Below are 16,903 nucleotides of genomic sequence, written 5' to 3' on the forward strand. Positions count from 1 at the left end.
TTCGCCCGAGCTATGGTCTTTATTGAGTATCTGTCAATTGTTCCCTTTGGGGTACTTGATTCCAGTTTCGAACGTTGACATCACAAGAGGCTCACATATGTGCATACATATCTCCCTTCAGAGCACAACACAGGAATTTAGTTCATCTACTTAATTCTCATATAATTTCCATGAAGTAATATAAATTCAAATGATAAGAGAAAGAAAAAAAAACACATGTGAATGATGAACTCCTCATCCTATTCCTGATTGACTCGTTCATCTGGTGGCCTCCAGCATCATCGGTCCAGCGGTCTCTTGCATCCCTTTTCCCCAGAAGAAAAAGAAGACAGACTATGACATAGAGAACACTACGAGATACTGAAATGGTGATGCCTTACTTCGTGTTTGCAATTGGTGTTGACCTATGTGTCAATATCCATTGGGGAATTCTCTTCCCCTGACGCATCCTCATAAGCCCATTCCTCCTCAATTTCAGCCCTGTTTCCCCACGGTTTGATTTTGTCGGCAGTGTAGAGGCCGTGGAAAGGCTTTTGGCTGAGCTGAGTTACCTCCGTGTCTGTGATCTCATACCGATCCCGATCCAGAACTCGATTGATTCGATACGGGCCACGATATCGGGGAAGTAATTTTCTTGATCCACCAGTGGGAGGTGGCTCCCACCGCACAAGTACCAAGTCTCCTTCCACATATTGTCGTGGAGCTACACGGGTTTTGTTGTATGTTACCATCTGTTTCTTCTGCAACTCATTCATCCTTTGGCACACCTTTTCCCGCAACTCACCCACATCCATTTCTCCTTTATCGTCCCGGTCAAGCTCATCACCCAACGTTGAATACAATTGATTTCCAGTGATGTCTCTAGGATGATACCCAAACAACATCATTTGGGGAGACTGTCCGGTGATGCGATGTGTGGTGCTGTTCAAACTCCACTGGACAATGGGAAGATGCTTCACCCAGTTGGCACTGCCTTCTTGGCTCATCGTCTTCAGGGCCTCAGTAATGAATCGAAAATATCTCTCCACTTGCCCGTTGGCTTTTGGAGTCTTCACTGCCACCATGGAGTGGCAGATGCCATGTTCCTCACAAAATGACTTAAACATTGATGAAGTGAAAGCGGTTCCTCTGTCTGACACGATTACTGAAGGCATCCCCAAGAATTCACTCACGTCTTTCAGTGCCTTGACTACTCCCTGAGTGTTTGGAGATTTTACCGCTCGGAGAATCACAAACTTTGTGAAGGAATCTACGATTGCTAAGACATGTTGAGCTCCGAATTGTCCCTTGGGGTAAGGCCCACTATGGTCGATGTGGACCACATTGAAGGGTATCGGTTTTCGATCCACAGTGTGTAGGACTTGGTGGTGTTCATCACGTCCTGCTTTGGCTTTGTTGCATGCCATACAGCTGTCGATGTACTTCCTAACCCATGGTGTCATTCCTTGGAACCAATAAACTCTGGACAACTTCTCAATGGTTTTGGTTAAGGAGAGATGCCCTTGACGATCATGTGCCTCAAACACCACATGGTGACGTACTCCTTTGGGGACAACAAACTTCAAACCATCTGCAGTTTTCCGGAATACTCTTCCCCTTCTCAGAGCATAATTCCTCTCGATATCCTTCTTCTGTGGATCAGCCACTACAGATCCCTCCAGTACTCTTCGGATGTCCACTATCTTATCATCTTTGGTTTGCAAGGCTACGAGGGCCCGTTTGGATGAAAACGGGACCAAACAGTACCTGATCCACGGTCTGGATGAAGAGGTGATGAAGATGCAACTGATGACCCAATTGAATCAGCCACTCAATGACTTCTTGCTGCTCATGAGAATGTTGGAGAGGGGACGCAATCAGAAAGTCGAGGAGAAGAAGGGAGAATCCTCGAAAGCCCCTGAGCAGGAGAAGGAGAAGGAGAAGGAGCTCGATCATCATGAAAGATCAAAGCGTCGCTCGCCACTGCCTCCCCATCGGAGGAAGGTCTACAATCGGAATCGAAGGCCATACAAATACGATTCCGATAATGGCAAAGAGGCAGGAAATGGGAGTAAAGCCACCGGAAAATCCGATAGGAACGGCCGATGTTTTGGATGTAATGAGAAAGGTCATTATATTCGTGATTGTCCGAAGCGCAAAAAGGCGAAGAAGGAGGAAGCACCAGCAGGAAAAAAGGGGACAGAAAAGGATTTTCAAGTGGGGGTGGTGAGACCAGCCACCCCACCAAAAAATAAATTGGTCAGGATGGTAACTGTCCAGGTGAATGATCGGCAAATGAAAGCATTTGTCGATACAGGGAGTTCCTACACCTTGATTCGGCAATCGGAAGCGGGAAAAATTGGCTGGAAGGGTGAAGGTGAGAAGAAGACTTTGTTGGGTTTCGGAGGAGGAACCAAGAAGACATTGGGAACATTAATGGTGGAAATAAAGATTAATGAGAGTGTAAGGAAGATGCCAATCCATGTGATATCTGATGCAGCAATAGAGAGCTCTATGGTACTGGGCTTTGATTTTATCGAGGGATCATCGATGGTGGTCACCCAAGGGAGTGAAGAAGTCAGAATTTGCCACATTCGAGATGAATCGACACAACAGAAGGAGAATGAAGTCCAGTCACCCCAACGAAGTGTACAGGGCACCCGACTGACTCCTGAGTTGGTGGACATAAATTCCTCATTGAAGCCAACGGAGAAGGAACAGGTGCTAAATCTACTGAATGAGTATAGAGACTGCTTCTCTCAAAGTCTCAATGAATTGGGGCATACCTCGCTGTATCCCATGAAGATTGTACTCAAGGAAGACAAAATTGTGAGGCACAATCCATACAGAGTCCCATATGCTCTCCAGAGTGAATTGACAACTGACACTGAGGGCTAAAAAAAAAAAGACTCTTATTCAATAAGAGAAGGTTGAAGTTGGCAAATGCATTAGTGTGGACCCTAATGCAACCTGCTAGTGTGGACCCTAGTGGATGGTGGATGTTGGCCTAGACATTAGTGTGGACCCTAATGTGATCTGCTAGTGTGGACCCTAGTGGATGATGGCCTGAGCATTGGTGAGAGTCCAATGCGATCTACTAGTGTGGACCCTAGTAGAAGTTGTTTGGTCAATGCGTCAGGAAAGATGCGATTTGCAAGTGTGGACCCTTGTAGAAGACCTGATTGACCAATGCATTAGTGAGGACCCTAATACAAATTCCTAGGGTAGACCCTAGTTGATAGACGAATTTAAGCCAAGCATTAGTGTGGACCCTAGTGCGATCTACTAGTGGGGACCCTAGTAGATGGGAAATAGTGGCCAGTGCATTAGTTAGAACTTAATGCAATCTTGTAATGTCAACCATAGATAAAAACGGTGACATCAAATGGCCAGAGCATTAACGTAAGTTTTAATGCAACCTACTAGTGTGACCCTAGTAGATAACAGAAAACGTCAAATTCTGTTTGTAAAGTGTTCTAGGCGATGCCCGATCCCCTGAGCTTTATTGCTTGCTGTTGCCAAGGGACGGCAACAATGTTAGGGTTGGCCGAATTGTAGGCATTTGACCTTATAGCCAAAAACATTCGCCCGAGCTATGGTCTTTATCCTACGCAATCGCCCGCAATAGAACACGCAACGGTAGAATCCGGTCGGTACTGGGGTGGATGACGATCGTGGTTAAGCTACGTTTCGTTGGGCTTCAGTCAGTCGAGCTCTGAGTACCGTAGAGTTCGGGTGGCGGGAGCCATGAGAGGGTTGTCTACCCAAGCTCTCGAATGGATTCTGCCACCGTTAGCTATTTTAACGACTACAAATTACTCACAATTACCAGGCGTCTCCATCTACAATTTTACCTCAAATACTTAAAAAGAATAAAGAATTTCAATTTAAAACGAATTTCTGCTATTTTAAAATTAAATTCTATTACAAATTAGCATAAATATTAGCATAAATGCATCAGAATTTTTATTAAAAAAAATATTGACTCTACCCGAAAAGCAAAAGAACTTGTGGCTCCATAAAATGGTCCCTCTATTCACACCTGTTCGATGGATTTATTTAACAATTTTATTGCATGCTTCACCATGACGTCAATATGACAGACCCCAGGGTTCACATCACTCATCGTTCACCATCCTAAAGCGAATGTTTGTCGCCATGAAAATCTCTAAAAATCCACCCTCCCTGTGAACCTTCTTCCGCTTCTTCCGCTACGACATTGCTCTGTGTGTGACACATGAGGAAATTGTCACTACATCTCTATTTATTTATATTTCACCATACAAGGATGAGATAGTGACATACCAAAGAGAGGGAGCTTCTCATGCCCCAGTTAGGGGGGTGGGGAGATTCTTGCACCGCGTGCGTCTCGCAGTGTCTCTTAAAAAACATACTCCATTTATTTTTATGACTTGTACATTAAATCCCTATATCAGGGGTGGATGAGTCGTGAGATTTTTACTATGTGTACCCCCCTCTTCCTTCCTGTCGCTTTCTGTATTTCCATCCTAAATCACCATCCTCCCTCCGCCCCCCAACATACATCTTATGTACTTTACATATACACAAAACACTCTAAAATATTCCCATCTAATACACTTCACTGTCTCGCGGAGTAATTTCTCATGATTTCTCCCTTCTTGCACGCGTCTTCTGGGCTTTATGCGGAAAAGAGGGGTTGGGTATGATGGGTTGGATGAGTGGGTGAGAGAAGATTAAATGGTGAAGGGGATAAATTTAATATATATGCCACAGAGTTATGCCTTATGCTTATGAGATGGTGATTGAATGAGCCATAGATGGTGAGATAATCCCAAGCAAGGAGGAAAGAAAAAAAAAAGTGAGAAGAAGGAATTTTTGGTGAGTCGAAGCACGATGCGGGAAAAAAGGCGACATTTTAGGCGATAAAAGGTGTGAGAGTTGCGGGAAAAAGAAATTTTCCACAATATTTTCCAACAGCATCAACTTTTTCCCCTCATTTCCCACTATACCTTATTATCCATTATTTTGCACCCCCATCCACACATACCCCTAAACATGTTTATATGGTGGGAAAAAGTAATGCGAAATGCTATAAAAGAGGTTGTGTGTGAAGCATTCGAAATGAAGGAAGAAGGGCAAGCCATACACACACCCCACATAGCCCTGAGATTGCATTTGGAGGGGTTTGGTGGGATATTTAATGTTTATGGTACCGTTGAGGGTGAGTCTCAATTTTATTAGATTAAAAACTCATTTTGCCACGTGATGGGTGACTTAATCCCCAACTGATATTCCTTCAACGAACTTCCCTTAGCGATATCCCAAGGATGGTTTGCACGTCGTCCGGGTGTTTTGTATGTAGTACGAGGGGATAGAGGGAGAAGTTCTCTCTTTGCGCGTTCTCATTTAAAAGCCCAGTCAGTCACCCCTCTTGAAGCAATTATGATGTATGTATATATGTGAGTGTCATGGTAATTGAATAAACTCTTATTGAATTATAATTGTACAACCGACTGATGGTAATTTTGGGTTTATCATGTGCTTTATTAATTGTGTTGAATTATGTTCAAATATTGAGAATTAACACAATTATGCAGTGTTAGTTCATTTATTAAGGGATGGTCACGTTATTTTGGAAACTCGGGGACTTTCAAGAGCGATTTTCAAGCCAATTTTGAAACCAAAAATTTGAAATTTGCTTGCATTCTTGTTAAATGGCCAAATACTGATAAGAATTCATCATTTTCGATTCAGAAAATAAATTTTTGTGCTCAAAAAAATTATTTGAAATTCTCACATTTTGGCCATTTTGTTCCTGTAGAGTTTCCAAAATAACGTGACCATCCCTTAGTTTTATCCGCAAATACACTTCCGCCCCCGTGAATTGGGTTTTGTGTTTTGCCAGCAAAAACTTTGTATTATATCATGCTACATTGAATTTAATATTCATTGTGCGCAAACAAATATTGTTTTCACATATCCCCTCAATATGCATATAGTTGGGGTATCTCTCCCACTATCTCGCATCTCCTAAAATAGCAACTATTAATGGGAATATTCACTTTACACTCGTGGGAATATTTATAGTTTATTTCACTTTATTTACTGAAATGTAGGTAACAAATTATAAGGGTATACGTTGGCTCATTGTTAAAATTACACATATTTTATCCAATACCATGCATAATTTATGTTAATTCGGGCATTACTGTCTATTTTTAGGAACAAACATTTGGGATTTTTTTGGCTAAATATCCACTGCAATGTAATTTTATAAAGGAGATTGGAGCTCAATTAGTAATTCTTCTTTCAGAGGAGGCTATTCAGGCATATATGGGTGTTGTCCTGTGTCGAAAAAACAATTTTGATGGCCATTGTCTTTCAGAACTTTTAGAGAACCAAAAAAGGATAAGAAATCGCCAAAGAAAATCTTTATTTTCTACAGGAATCAAACAAAGTAGAGCCGATAACGTTAACACGAATATTATGACCCATGTTTACCTGAATAGCCTCCTTTATACTTGCAGTTTATCTAAAGAATATTTAGAGAGAAAATTACTTCTGAACTTTAACATGATCTTCAACTGGCAATTGACCCCCCTCCATTAATAAATAAAACGAATTTAATTTATTCAAAATTAACCAATTTAACCCAAAGCTCCCCTAAAGTCTGAACAAAGTGAGTTTACTGAATTGCAATATAGATGCGAAGAGACTCTTGTTTGTTGAACATACAATTTAGGGGTGTCTCGATCACTAAATTCCACCCTTGAATTATCCTCTCGTGTATTTCAGCACTCTTAACCATCCCATTGGTCTCCCTTCAACCTCCCCGTCCCAAACAGCAGTGTGGCAGCAAAGCCATAGAGCTGGCAGCAGCATCTTTGGTCATATCCTCTTTATAGCATTCACCCACATTCCATTATACAGGATTCACGAGGAGTCGCCTGCGCTCCACCGAGCTCTCCTCTATCATGGTTTTATATCTTCGTTTACGATGATGGGGCATCGACGATCTTTATTGGCAGTTTAGACTTTGACATGTCGATATGTGTGTAACATGCCGAGAGAGAGAAAAAAAAGCTGGGCGAATATCCTCGTTGGGGTGGCAAAACACGGGATCACCGGCATGAATATGAAGTATAGTATATTGTATAGTGTGGTGGGTTTGGGTGAATAAACCCACGAAAACGATATTATTTTTTATACACACACCCAACCATACTTTATCCATATTGTATGCCCAGGCTATATATGAAATGTTTTCTGTGTGGGCTCTGTTGTTAAAGGAAGTAACAATAAAAGGGTGATGACTTCAATGAGGTGGATGGTTGGTGGTTGCCACAGGATCATAAATTTTTTTTCCTACCCCGCGTGTATGCCCTCAACATTTACCACTTCTTTTCTCATCAATCTATTCACCCACAAAAACAACCCACCCACTTCCACCCCCCACCACCACCGCCCCATCTCGGTGGCCCGGAAAAAATTCTCCACGTACGCCATATAATATTCAACGTCAAGAAAAAAGGTATATTATAAGTTTATATTCTTTCACATCCTGAAAGTTAACTTCCTTTCCCACCCACACGCCCGTCTTGTCTCCCACACCACCCCCCAATGACTTTGGGGGTTGAAAAGAAGAACAAATAAACGAAAACACAAGTTAAAAATGTATTTTGAATACAAAATTATTGTAATACAATCAAATTCTCTGCTGTATTTTATTATTCTCCTTTTTTCTTCTTCTTTTTTTTCCCCTTCACAGCGTCTCCTTCATTGAATTTTACCCACGGGATGCGAAGCCCGAGGGGTTGGGGGAGGGTTTGAAGAAAAATCTGGCACTTGAATGTGAAATCCCCAAATGGGATCGTTTTCCATGCGAATTTCACAATATATTCCCGCAGCTAATGTATTCAGAGAGACGTATGAAGGGGTGTGGGGATTTCTAAACTAGAAGCGCGCGATACAGAATAGATTAAGCGGAGAATTCATTTATGGAAGGAAATTGAAAGAAAGCACTGTGCGATAAAAAATAAATGAACTGCAAAAATTGCTGGTTGGAAATTGATTAAAATTTTGCTATAAAAGGATGAATATTTCGAGGGTTTTTAGTACCTAGTTTTTTTTTAATATTTCAATTCTGTTTTAAAGACTCTATCTTTGATGAGATAAACTTTTTTTAGGGCTAAATAAAAAAAAAGAAGAAAATGCCCTGGAATTTTTTTTTACCAGTCTTCAGAAAATATATTTTTTTGAAAGACAGCGATTATTATAAAGTGTCAAAAAATATAAGAGAAATGTCAAACGTAAGAAAAAAGAAAAGTTTAGTGTTAGAAAAGAAACGTCGAATTCCGTAAAATAAATTTCAAACGTTATAAACGTCTAAACCTAGAAAAGGACAGTTAAATGTTAGAACGAAATGTCAAGTTGAACAAATAATATGTCAAGTTGATGAAATAAAACGACAAATTAGAAATTTCAAAAGTAAGAAAAAGCAACGTCAAAAGTTTGAAGACACGTTAAACGTTAAAGAATCTCAAAAACTGCTGATTCAAATGCAAATAACTCTAATGTTAACCTTAATGTTTAATCCTGACTTCTAAATTCTCTTCCTTAATCCATGTTACGTCCTTACTACTTGTAGATGTGACTTATACAAAATTCTATCCGAAGGCGGAGCTTTGGATCAAAGTTAATTTAAATAGAGTATATTAAGGCATTTTAATTTAGAAAGTATAAAAGTATTTTCAAATGAAATAAATCAACCCCATAAAACCTCATATGTGTGTGTAATGTTGACTTTCTAAAATTTGTATACTTCAAAGTCCAATTCAAAATTTGCAAGACAGACTTTCACATAAAATCAAGTGGAGACCCAACATTTGTGCAAAGAATTCACTTTTGAAAGTTTACTCAACTACTTTCCCCACCAAATGTATCTATATCACTTTAAGGATGCCACCAGTGCACTCAAAAGTTGGACCATGCATTTCGGGGAATCATTTATGGAGTGGACGTTCCATTCCAGAGAAGTTGCTGTTTTTGCATCTTGCACCACCATCTCATTTTGTCACACTTTTTCCCATATTACCATCCCCACACTACGGGTAGTAGTGCCATCAACCATAAGTTTCATACACAATGTGTTGTGGGAAAGTTTAGCTCTGAAACGTAAAGGGGACAGAGGAAGGACGAATGGGGCATATATACATATGTGTGTGTACAAACAGAAATGAGGGTTTGCGATGGGGTGGTGGTGTGGAGAGGACTTCTCCACATAGTGTGAGCATATTTGAATATCCGGCGTCAAAATAGTGTATTTCGCCATTGTGAACAAGAGCTCAGGCGGAAGCTTTTCCACTCCATTCCTCGAATCTCATTCTCAGCACTGCTTTCTGCACTCCACACTTGCATGGTGGAAAATCCCAACCATCATGATCCAAACGTGAGAGAAAGCTCCCGACACTGTAAATAGTTTAACTTTATATTGGGTGTTGTAGCATGTGAAAAGGATAATGTTGGGTTGAAGTGGCAAGCGAACATACACGCGGCTTTATAACCATGATGACGATGGCAAACGCTCCAAGGGGTTGGTGCCCCAGCATTGAGAGAGTGCTGTGTTGGGGGCGAGAAGTATGTTGGAGATGGGGGGGAAAAAGATTAAAATTTTTGGCATTTACCACCCTTCTATGTGACTCGAGTGTCGTCACACTCCCACCTCACAGGTGTGCTTTCGTGTGCACCCAACTGTAATGGGGAAGAACTTTTGCCAAAAACTCTCGTGTGAATTTTATTGAAGAAGAATGCATGGCAAAGTGGTGCAAGAATACAAATTTTACCCACACACCTCCCTCCGACATACGACCCACATTTACCGCATGGCGAAAGAGAGAGATTTCTGTGCCCCATGGAAAATTTATTGCTGAATTTTATCACGAACTAATGGTAATTTTGTCTCTACTTCCTGTTTTCTTTTTTTTTTGCTTCTTTACTGCCATTTTAATTGGGGTATTATTACTTGGCAGTGGGGGCGCCTGGTATAGGGGAGAAGCTTTTTTTGAAAAATATGTAGCAAAATATACTTCTTCTCAAGCTTTTCTTTTTATTTGCATTAAAAAAGCTCTGAAAAAGAGTTGGAAATGATCTTTTTTCTTTACTTAACTTGAAATCCGGACATCTGTTAGTTTGCAATTTAGTTGTTAATTATAATTACGGAAGAAATCCCAAAGAAAAAAACTTTATAGTCACAGAGAAATTTCTCCCAGGTGAGCAGTTAAATGTTTATTTGATGATTTTTTGAGAATTCCGTAAGAATTGAAAGGAAGCCGTGAAAACTTCTTAGCTTTCAAAGGAGTATTAAAGAAGATTTAATATTCAATTTAAAAAAAAAAAACTCACGAAAAAATCCCGATAGAAAACTACATTCCCAGACATGGAACCACCCTGTAATCTTTTCGTATTTAAATGGGTGAAGGAAATTTGTACATTATTGGATAAAATACTGACTTTTAGACGATATTGAATACACAAGGGGATCTTCTTTTCCATCCACAGAGGGAGGATTATTTTGTGGGAAAAATTTGCAAGCATGTAAGGACCAAAGGGGTTTGGGGTAGAAGCAACTGAGATGCTTCCATTGTGGAAAATCCTCTCACTGCGGTGAAAAGCGATCTGTGTGTGTTGCAATTTTCCAAAGAACGGGTGGTGGGTGCCTTTCTCGTGGTTATTTTGACTGTATATAGAATGGCTAAATGGAATATTTTCTCACCATCCAAGGGAGTCCTTATTCTTTCACTTGACAGGAAAATCTCCTTCGGGACATTGTCATTCCCCGGCGGCGGTGGTTCTTTCCAGCCCCATGAATTTTCTCGCCCCTTTTGCATGTTGGATTTTTGTTGGAAGTTTGAATGGATTTTTCGGGCGGAAGGTGGAATATTTGTGAAGCAAGGGGGTGTGTATGGTGGTGGATTATATGCTCCTTCAGTTTTCACTGCAAAACCAACCATGTGTACGTAATCACCATGGATGTGTGTTAGACACCATCAGGAGAAGTTGGTATAGAGAGACGACTTTCACAAATAAAGAGGGTAAAATCGACATCTATACATGGAAAATTGTTGCTATGGAAATACATTCGTTTTTATATCCTACACTTACAATGTTATTTTGAATGGAGTCAAGATAAAAAAAAACGAACGAAAATGATATATTAGAATTGGCATTTGAGATTATGAGAAATGACAGAGTATGTATTTCCCAACCCCCAACTCATTGGGGATGAACCAAGAAAGCCATACAACTAGAGAAAGTCAGCTTGAGAGTCACTTTGTCGGAAGAAGGAACTCTTTTATTGAATTTTTCCTTTTTATAAGGATGTTGGGAAAAAAATCTCTGCATTTTCCACCTCCACCCACCACTATCATTCATATATAATACATTTTCCACTTGAATTGTTGCCAATCAGATTATGATTTTTATTCTTTGCACTCAAGGAGGCAACACAGAGAGAGCTTTATGGTGCAACAGAAGGTCACATTCGTTGATGGGTAAGAAAGAATACACACACCTGTGTGAAAGATAGAGCTTTAAAATATTTTTATGGGTGATAAAGTATATCAAGAAGATATTTTTAAGGAGGTCCATATACAATAAAAGTTTATAGAAATCATCCCCGTAAAGATAAACTTCCTGCAACAACAAAAATTTCACGACTTCTTCAAGGGGAATCTCTTAATGTTTTTCCTCACATAAGTTTAGTATTGTTATGGTTATTTTAGATGTTTTCAACTTTACCTCTTCACTTGAAAAACTTTTAGTTTGACTTTGAGTGAATTTTTGGAATAAAACTTATTTGTTTTTGGGAGGTGTAAATGGGCATTCAAAATTCAGTAATTTATTGCAGAAATTCAAATAAGATTGGGACGTTAATTGAAACAATGTAAAATATTAATTAAAAAAATTGCAGGTATTTTTATATTTAACTAAAACGTTGTATTTAATGTTAGGAGGAATTTATGGGGTAGATTGTGATAGAAATCTTTTCTTTTCTTACAATTCGTCAGTTATAAGATTTTTGGTATTCCGGGAAAAATCTTAAAGGATTTTGACATTTTGTTTCTACTTTTAATCTTATTTTTGAAGGAAAATTACTTTTCCAGGCTTCTTCAGAGATCTTTCTGACAATTTTCCTGAACAATAAATTCTTTGTTTTTCTTTTCTAGAACGACAATAAAACGATTTAAAATGACCTATCCGTCAAAATCTTACAGCAACTTTTCAGTTGTTAGACTATTCTATAGAAGAAAAGATTTTATCAGAATCTACCCCTATAATTTAATATGATATAATAGTTAGCACAAGCTTTAATCTTGCACCCTAATAAAACCAAAACAGCTTGTTTAATAATTTATAAATTGTAGTTTAATTTTAAATTTAAACCCAACCTCTTTAGCCACCTCTTGTCACCCTCTGGTTCAGCGTAAACACCCACAAAGCAACTTATTACCCAGATTCGTCGCACATTTAATACCCACAAAGTTGGTAGCATCCACTTAACATTGACGTAAGTGTGAGAAACACATGTTTATAGTGTTTTAAAACCACTCCTTTGCCACGGTGTAAGCGGAAAATGTGTGTAAAGTGACACAGAGACGAAGTGAGACCGAGAGAAGATTTACTTTGTGATTGTCCTCACCCCTTTTTGCTCTATTATTAACGTAAAGCATCCTCCAACACACATTTTATGCACTTTTATTCACCCGCATTCCCCCCTACGCAATTAACCCGCACACCAAAGACACATGGAGTGATGTTAAAAAAAAAAACAAGAGAAGATGTCTCCCAAAGGTCCCATGTTAAGTATGTACAACGACCATTCAATGCATATCTCTTTTCTCGGTCATAATAAAATTAATTACCTCTCACAGCATAATTATCACAAATGAGAATCTTCCCGCATTTGCATTGAGCTCTGAAAATAGAATTATTAAAATCCCAAGAGCGATGCAACGCGGTGCGCGGTGTAACAGAGTGGTGCAAAAGCAATATTTTATGTATTGAAATAATTCCAACCACATTTAGCAACACACAACATAGCTGTGGAGTGCTAAATCTCGCAAATGGAATCACACAAACATACTGGAAGAGTGATTTATACGGAACAATTTTGTAATTTGATTTGATATTTATGCGATATATCAATGGCTCAAGTGGAAATTGTGTGTGATGATTGATATCAATTTTCTTTATTTATCGTACGTGACTGCCACTCTGTCAATTATGTGTGTTGAGAGTGCCAAAATTTGATAAGAACACTCATACGCCACATCGATTAGCAAAATGCTCCCAGTGTACACTGATAGAAATATATATAGGTACTCAATCTCCACAGCACGGGCGGTAGCTTCAAAATTACACGAGAAGCTCAACTAAAGAATATCATTGCATACTGATAAAATAAAAAAAACCCTCACACTCACCTTATCATCGTCTCCTTCGCTATCACACTGTTGAGAAATAAGAGAGAAAAAAATTCGTTAATTTGGCTCAAGAACAATACAAAACAATATGGCTTTGCAGTGAAGAAGGGGAAATTAGGAAACGACACAAACACTGTTGGAATGTTTATAGTATTTTTGGAAAACCATTAAAACGGTTACAATTTGGGAGATTCTCTTACAATGCACGATTACAATACACGAACGATTTTAGCAGAAAGATGAATTTGAGGGATCATAAAATATGCAAGGAAAATTTTTAAGAAAAGGTTTCAAATATAAGGAAAATATAGGTTTGCTTTCAGTGGGAATTCGCGGCACAATTCCCCCAAAACTATAAAGATCTAACCTTTAATCACATAACAAACAAGCTTATTTTACGACTTAAAAAGTTTTCAAGGCAAGCCAAAAATTCATTTCTATTTTTTGTACTATAATTTACTTAACTTTCCAGCCTTGATCGCCTCATTTTAATTCAAAGTAATTTAAAAAAAATGCTTAGCCGCAATTCTCGATTAAAAAGGAGTTTATCCGATCTTATATGAGAAATCTTCTCATTCTAAGAAAGAATCGGGATAACTACGCGTAGTTTTGTAGAGAATTCAAAAAGAATTAGAAAAAATCTTTAAAGAGGTTTAATATTTCCTTCTTAAATCAGCTGGAAACAGTCTGAAATATTTTGCTTAAAAATGCAAATAGTGACGTCATCATTTTGTAAATATGAACTGACATTTCTTAGCTGATTATAGATGAAAATGGGAAGTTTGTTTGACGATTTCTTATACCTTTTTCATCCTCTAAAAACAATATGTGAGTATATCTCAATTGTTTCCTCGAATAATGGGTCTTCCATACAAAATAGAACAATCTCCTTTTTCTGAATATATTTTAAAATAAAATTTTCAATATGAAAGAATAATTCTTTTAAAAGAAAATGTTAGAATTTTTATACATTTTTTTTCTTTAGAGAGAAAAATTCATGTCTTGTTAGAAAGGTCAAATTTTCCCTTTTCTCCCCTACAATGGACTTTTATTTTATTTCATTTCCGTAGAGAACAAAAGATCAATAAAATTGGATATTAAATTGTCTCCTAAAAAATTATCTTAATACATTTTCTCCCTCCACCCCTCTCGTCATGCCACATCCCAAATGCGCAATGCTCCAAAAAATCTGTAACAATCTCAACGCTCCACTCGCGACAATATGACCGCCGTTTTTTGCTGTGCCTTTTGGAACCATTTCAGAATGTTGCTTCTTTATAGACTGTCATATGTTGGTATAAATAAAATAAATTCAAGATGGTTTTTTAGTGGTGTCATAAAAATAAAATGGATAGTGATATTGATGTAGCATGTTCTTTTCTTACACTCTGACTTTTTTCCGTTCTGTCTTTTTTTTTTTTCGTTGAAACCATCATATCTCCCACAACGCCACTGATCTCCATTTACCACACAACAGAGAAAAATCTCAAATCCCCGTTCCCCTCATGAAAATCCATTAAAAATCAACATCCATAGAGCCACACATACAGTATGACTCCCTCATCTGACACATTTTTATGGATGACTTTTACACCACATCTTCGTCGTTATAGACCAAAAATACATATACATATAGGGTTATGAGAAAAATTAACGTTGGCTTTTCCATTCAGCGAGCATTCGGAAAAAACTTTCAAGTTTGTCGTGTAAGAGGAATTTCTCCATCCCTTTAGGGGTTTTCGTGTGGCATCTCTGTGTTGGATTGTTTTTTGGCATGTGCCTGAGAGATGTGAAGGGAAAGAAGTTTCACAAAGAGGAAACTTTGTGGGGAAAATTCGCAACAAATTGTGTGCGAAATGTATGAAAAATCTCCTTTCTTTCCACATCAAAATGACTTCAATTACAATATCCTTCCGCGTGCTTTTGTTCTAAGTTCTTCCGGCCCCAAATGACATGGTAAAAGGGTAAATGGAAATATAAGATCTACGAGGAAAATGGTAACATGTTCATAAAATTATAAGGACATTCATGAAATTAACTCCGGATATTCAGTTCAGAATAACATGCTCTTAACTACATTAGATGAGGATGAAATTCTATATTAAAACTTCGTGTAAATTAATGTCTTGATTCTCTAATTTCATTCTTCGGAAGGCACTTCAAAATCATCGTTCAGTGCATTTTAAATGTTATCTTCCATTCAGTTTTTGTCATGCACATAAAAATCACATCAATTTATTCATTAGTCAAGTTATATAGACGACAGAAAACAAAAAAGATAAGACACCAGCAATAAGATTCACGAGAACCTGTTCTTCGTGATGACTTTGTGGCAATTTTTCATCAAGACAGTGTACTTAATTTTCAAAAAATAGAGATGTTTCCACACAGTGGTTGTGTCGTAAAGATTGCGCAAAGGTGAGAAGGAATGGGGGCAAAAAAGTAAGGTATAGGGCAAGACAATAAAGAAGGGTGTAAATTGACACTTACGATATATCCTTTCCCGGAGCTACATCTACTACTTGCCTGTTGGAATAATTAAAGGAGAAAGAAAGAAACAGAGAGAGGATTAATGTGTATACAATTTCCAACCAATATAAATTACTCAAATGCAATTAAGCCAATAAATCAAACAACATACATCACTTAGTCGATCTCTTGAACTGTCCGCATCACGGGGAGCCACAGAGGACGTCGTCAATCTCTCAGAAGCTCGTCCACTGTCATCAGAAGTACCCGGGTCTTGTGCTATTGTTAATGAATTCTGCAAAAAAGTTTTAATGTAAAAAAAAATGAATGTGTGTGCTCACAGAAAGCATTGAGAATTTAATAAATGTTCAACTTGATGCTGTTGAAAGGAAATTATATAATATATGTACATAATACATTGCACACGGAGGAAGGATCTTCAATAAAAATGCAATGAGATGATAAAATATGTATCTCAATGTTGCTATTTTAGTCTCCTATCACCCCATCATGTCTCCATATATAATCATTTTATGAAAAAGATGAGAAATAGCAGAAAAATATGTTGAATAGTATATATCAGAAGAAATAAACATGGCACAAGTCAAAGGAATGCGATACTTTGGAGACAGACTTCTTCCCTACATATATACATATGCAATCCAATAAGGATTGTTGATTCCTTCTTGACATTCAACTTTTCCCATTTTCCGCTTTATTTAATTTATTTTATTGTCATCCTTTTGCTTGTACAAAATGCAGAAATGCAATTTTTCGTCTCTAGAAAAATCTTCATTCCACAAACCCATCTTCATACTCTGCTGTTGTGAATGCCAGATGAAATCAACATATTGAGAAAAAAAAAGTCGCTCAAGAAGGACGATAGTAGCATTTCAGAGCTTAAACTTAGGAAGAATTTCCCGGAAAAGCATATTTAGATTTTGACTTTGCGATTTGGCAATCTATTTTAAATAAATTTAAAAGATATCTAT

General features: G+C 38.1%; 2 protein-coding genes across 5 annotated transcripts in view; both read right to left on the reverse strand.

Moving 5' to 3' along the window:
* LOC129790610 (autism susceptibility gene 2 protein) overlaps positions 1–16,903 on the reverse strand; it is a 195,637-nt gene that overhangs the window by 157,625 nt on the left and 21,109 nt on the right. For all 4 annotated transcript variants that reach the window (XM_055828199.1, XM_055828198.1, XM_055828197.1 and 1 more), the window contains exons 3-5: positions 16,084–16,206; positions 15,933–15,968; positions 13,443–13,469 (exon numbers count right to left, since the gene is read on the reverse strand). In XM_055828199.1, coding sequence (XP_055684174.1) covers positions 13,443–13,469; positions 15,933–15,968; positions 16,084–16,206 — 186 coding nt within the window. The remainder of the gene's footprint in view (positions 1–13,442; positions 13,470–15,932; positions 15,969–16,083; positions 16,207–16,903) is intronic.
* Positions 1–16,903, reverse strand: part of LOC129790616 (luciferin 4-monooxygenase-like) — a 100,396-nt gene that overhangs the window by 12,342 nt on the left and 71,151 nt on the right. The window lies entirely within an intron of this gene.

Source organism: Lutzomyia longipalpis, chromosome 2 (genome assembly GCF_024334085.1).
Source record: "Lutzomyia longipalpis isolate SR_M1_2022 chromosome 2, ASM2433408v1".
Taxonomy (NCBI): domain Eukaryota; kingdom Metazoa; phylum Arthropoda; class Insecta; order Diptera; family Psychodidae; genus Lutzomyia; species Lutzomyia longipalpis.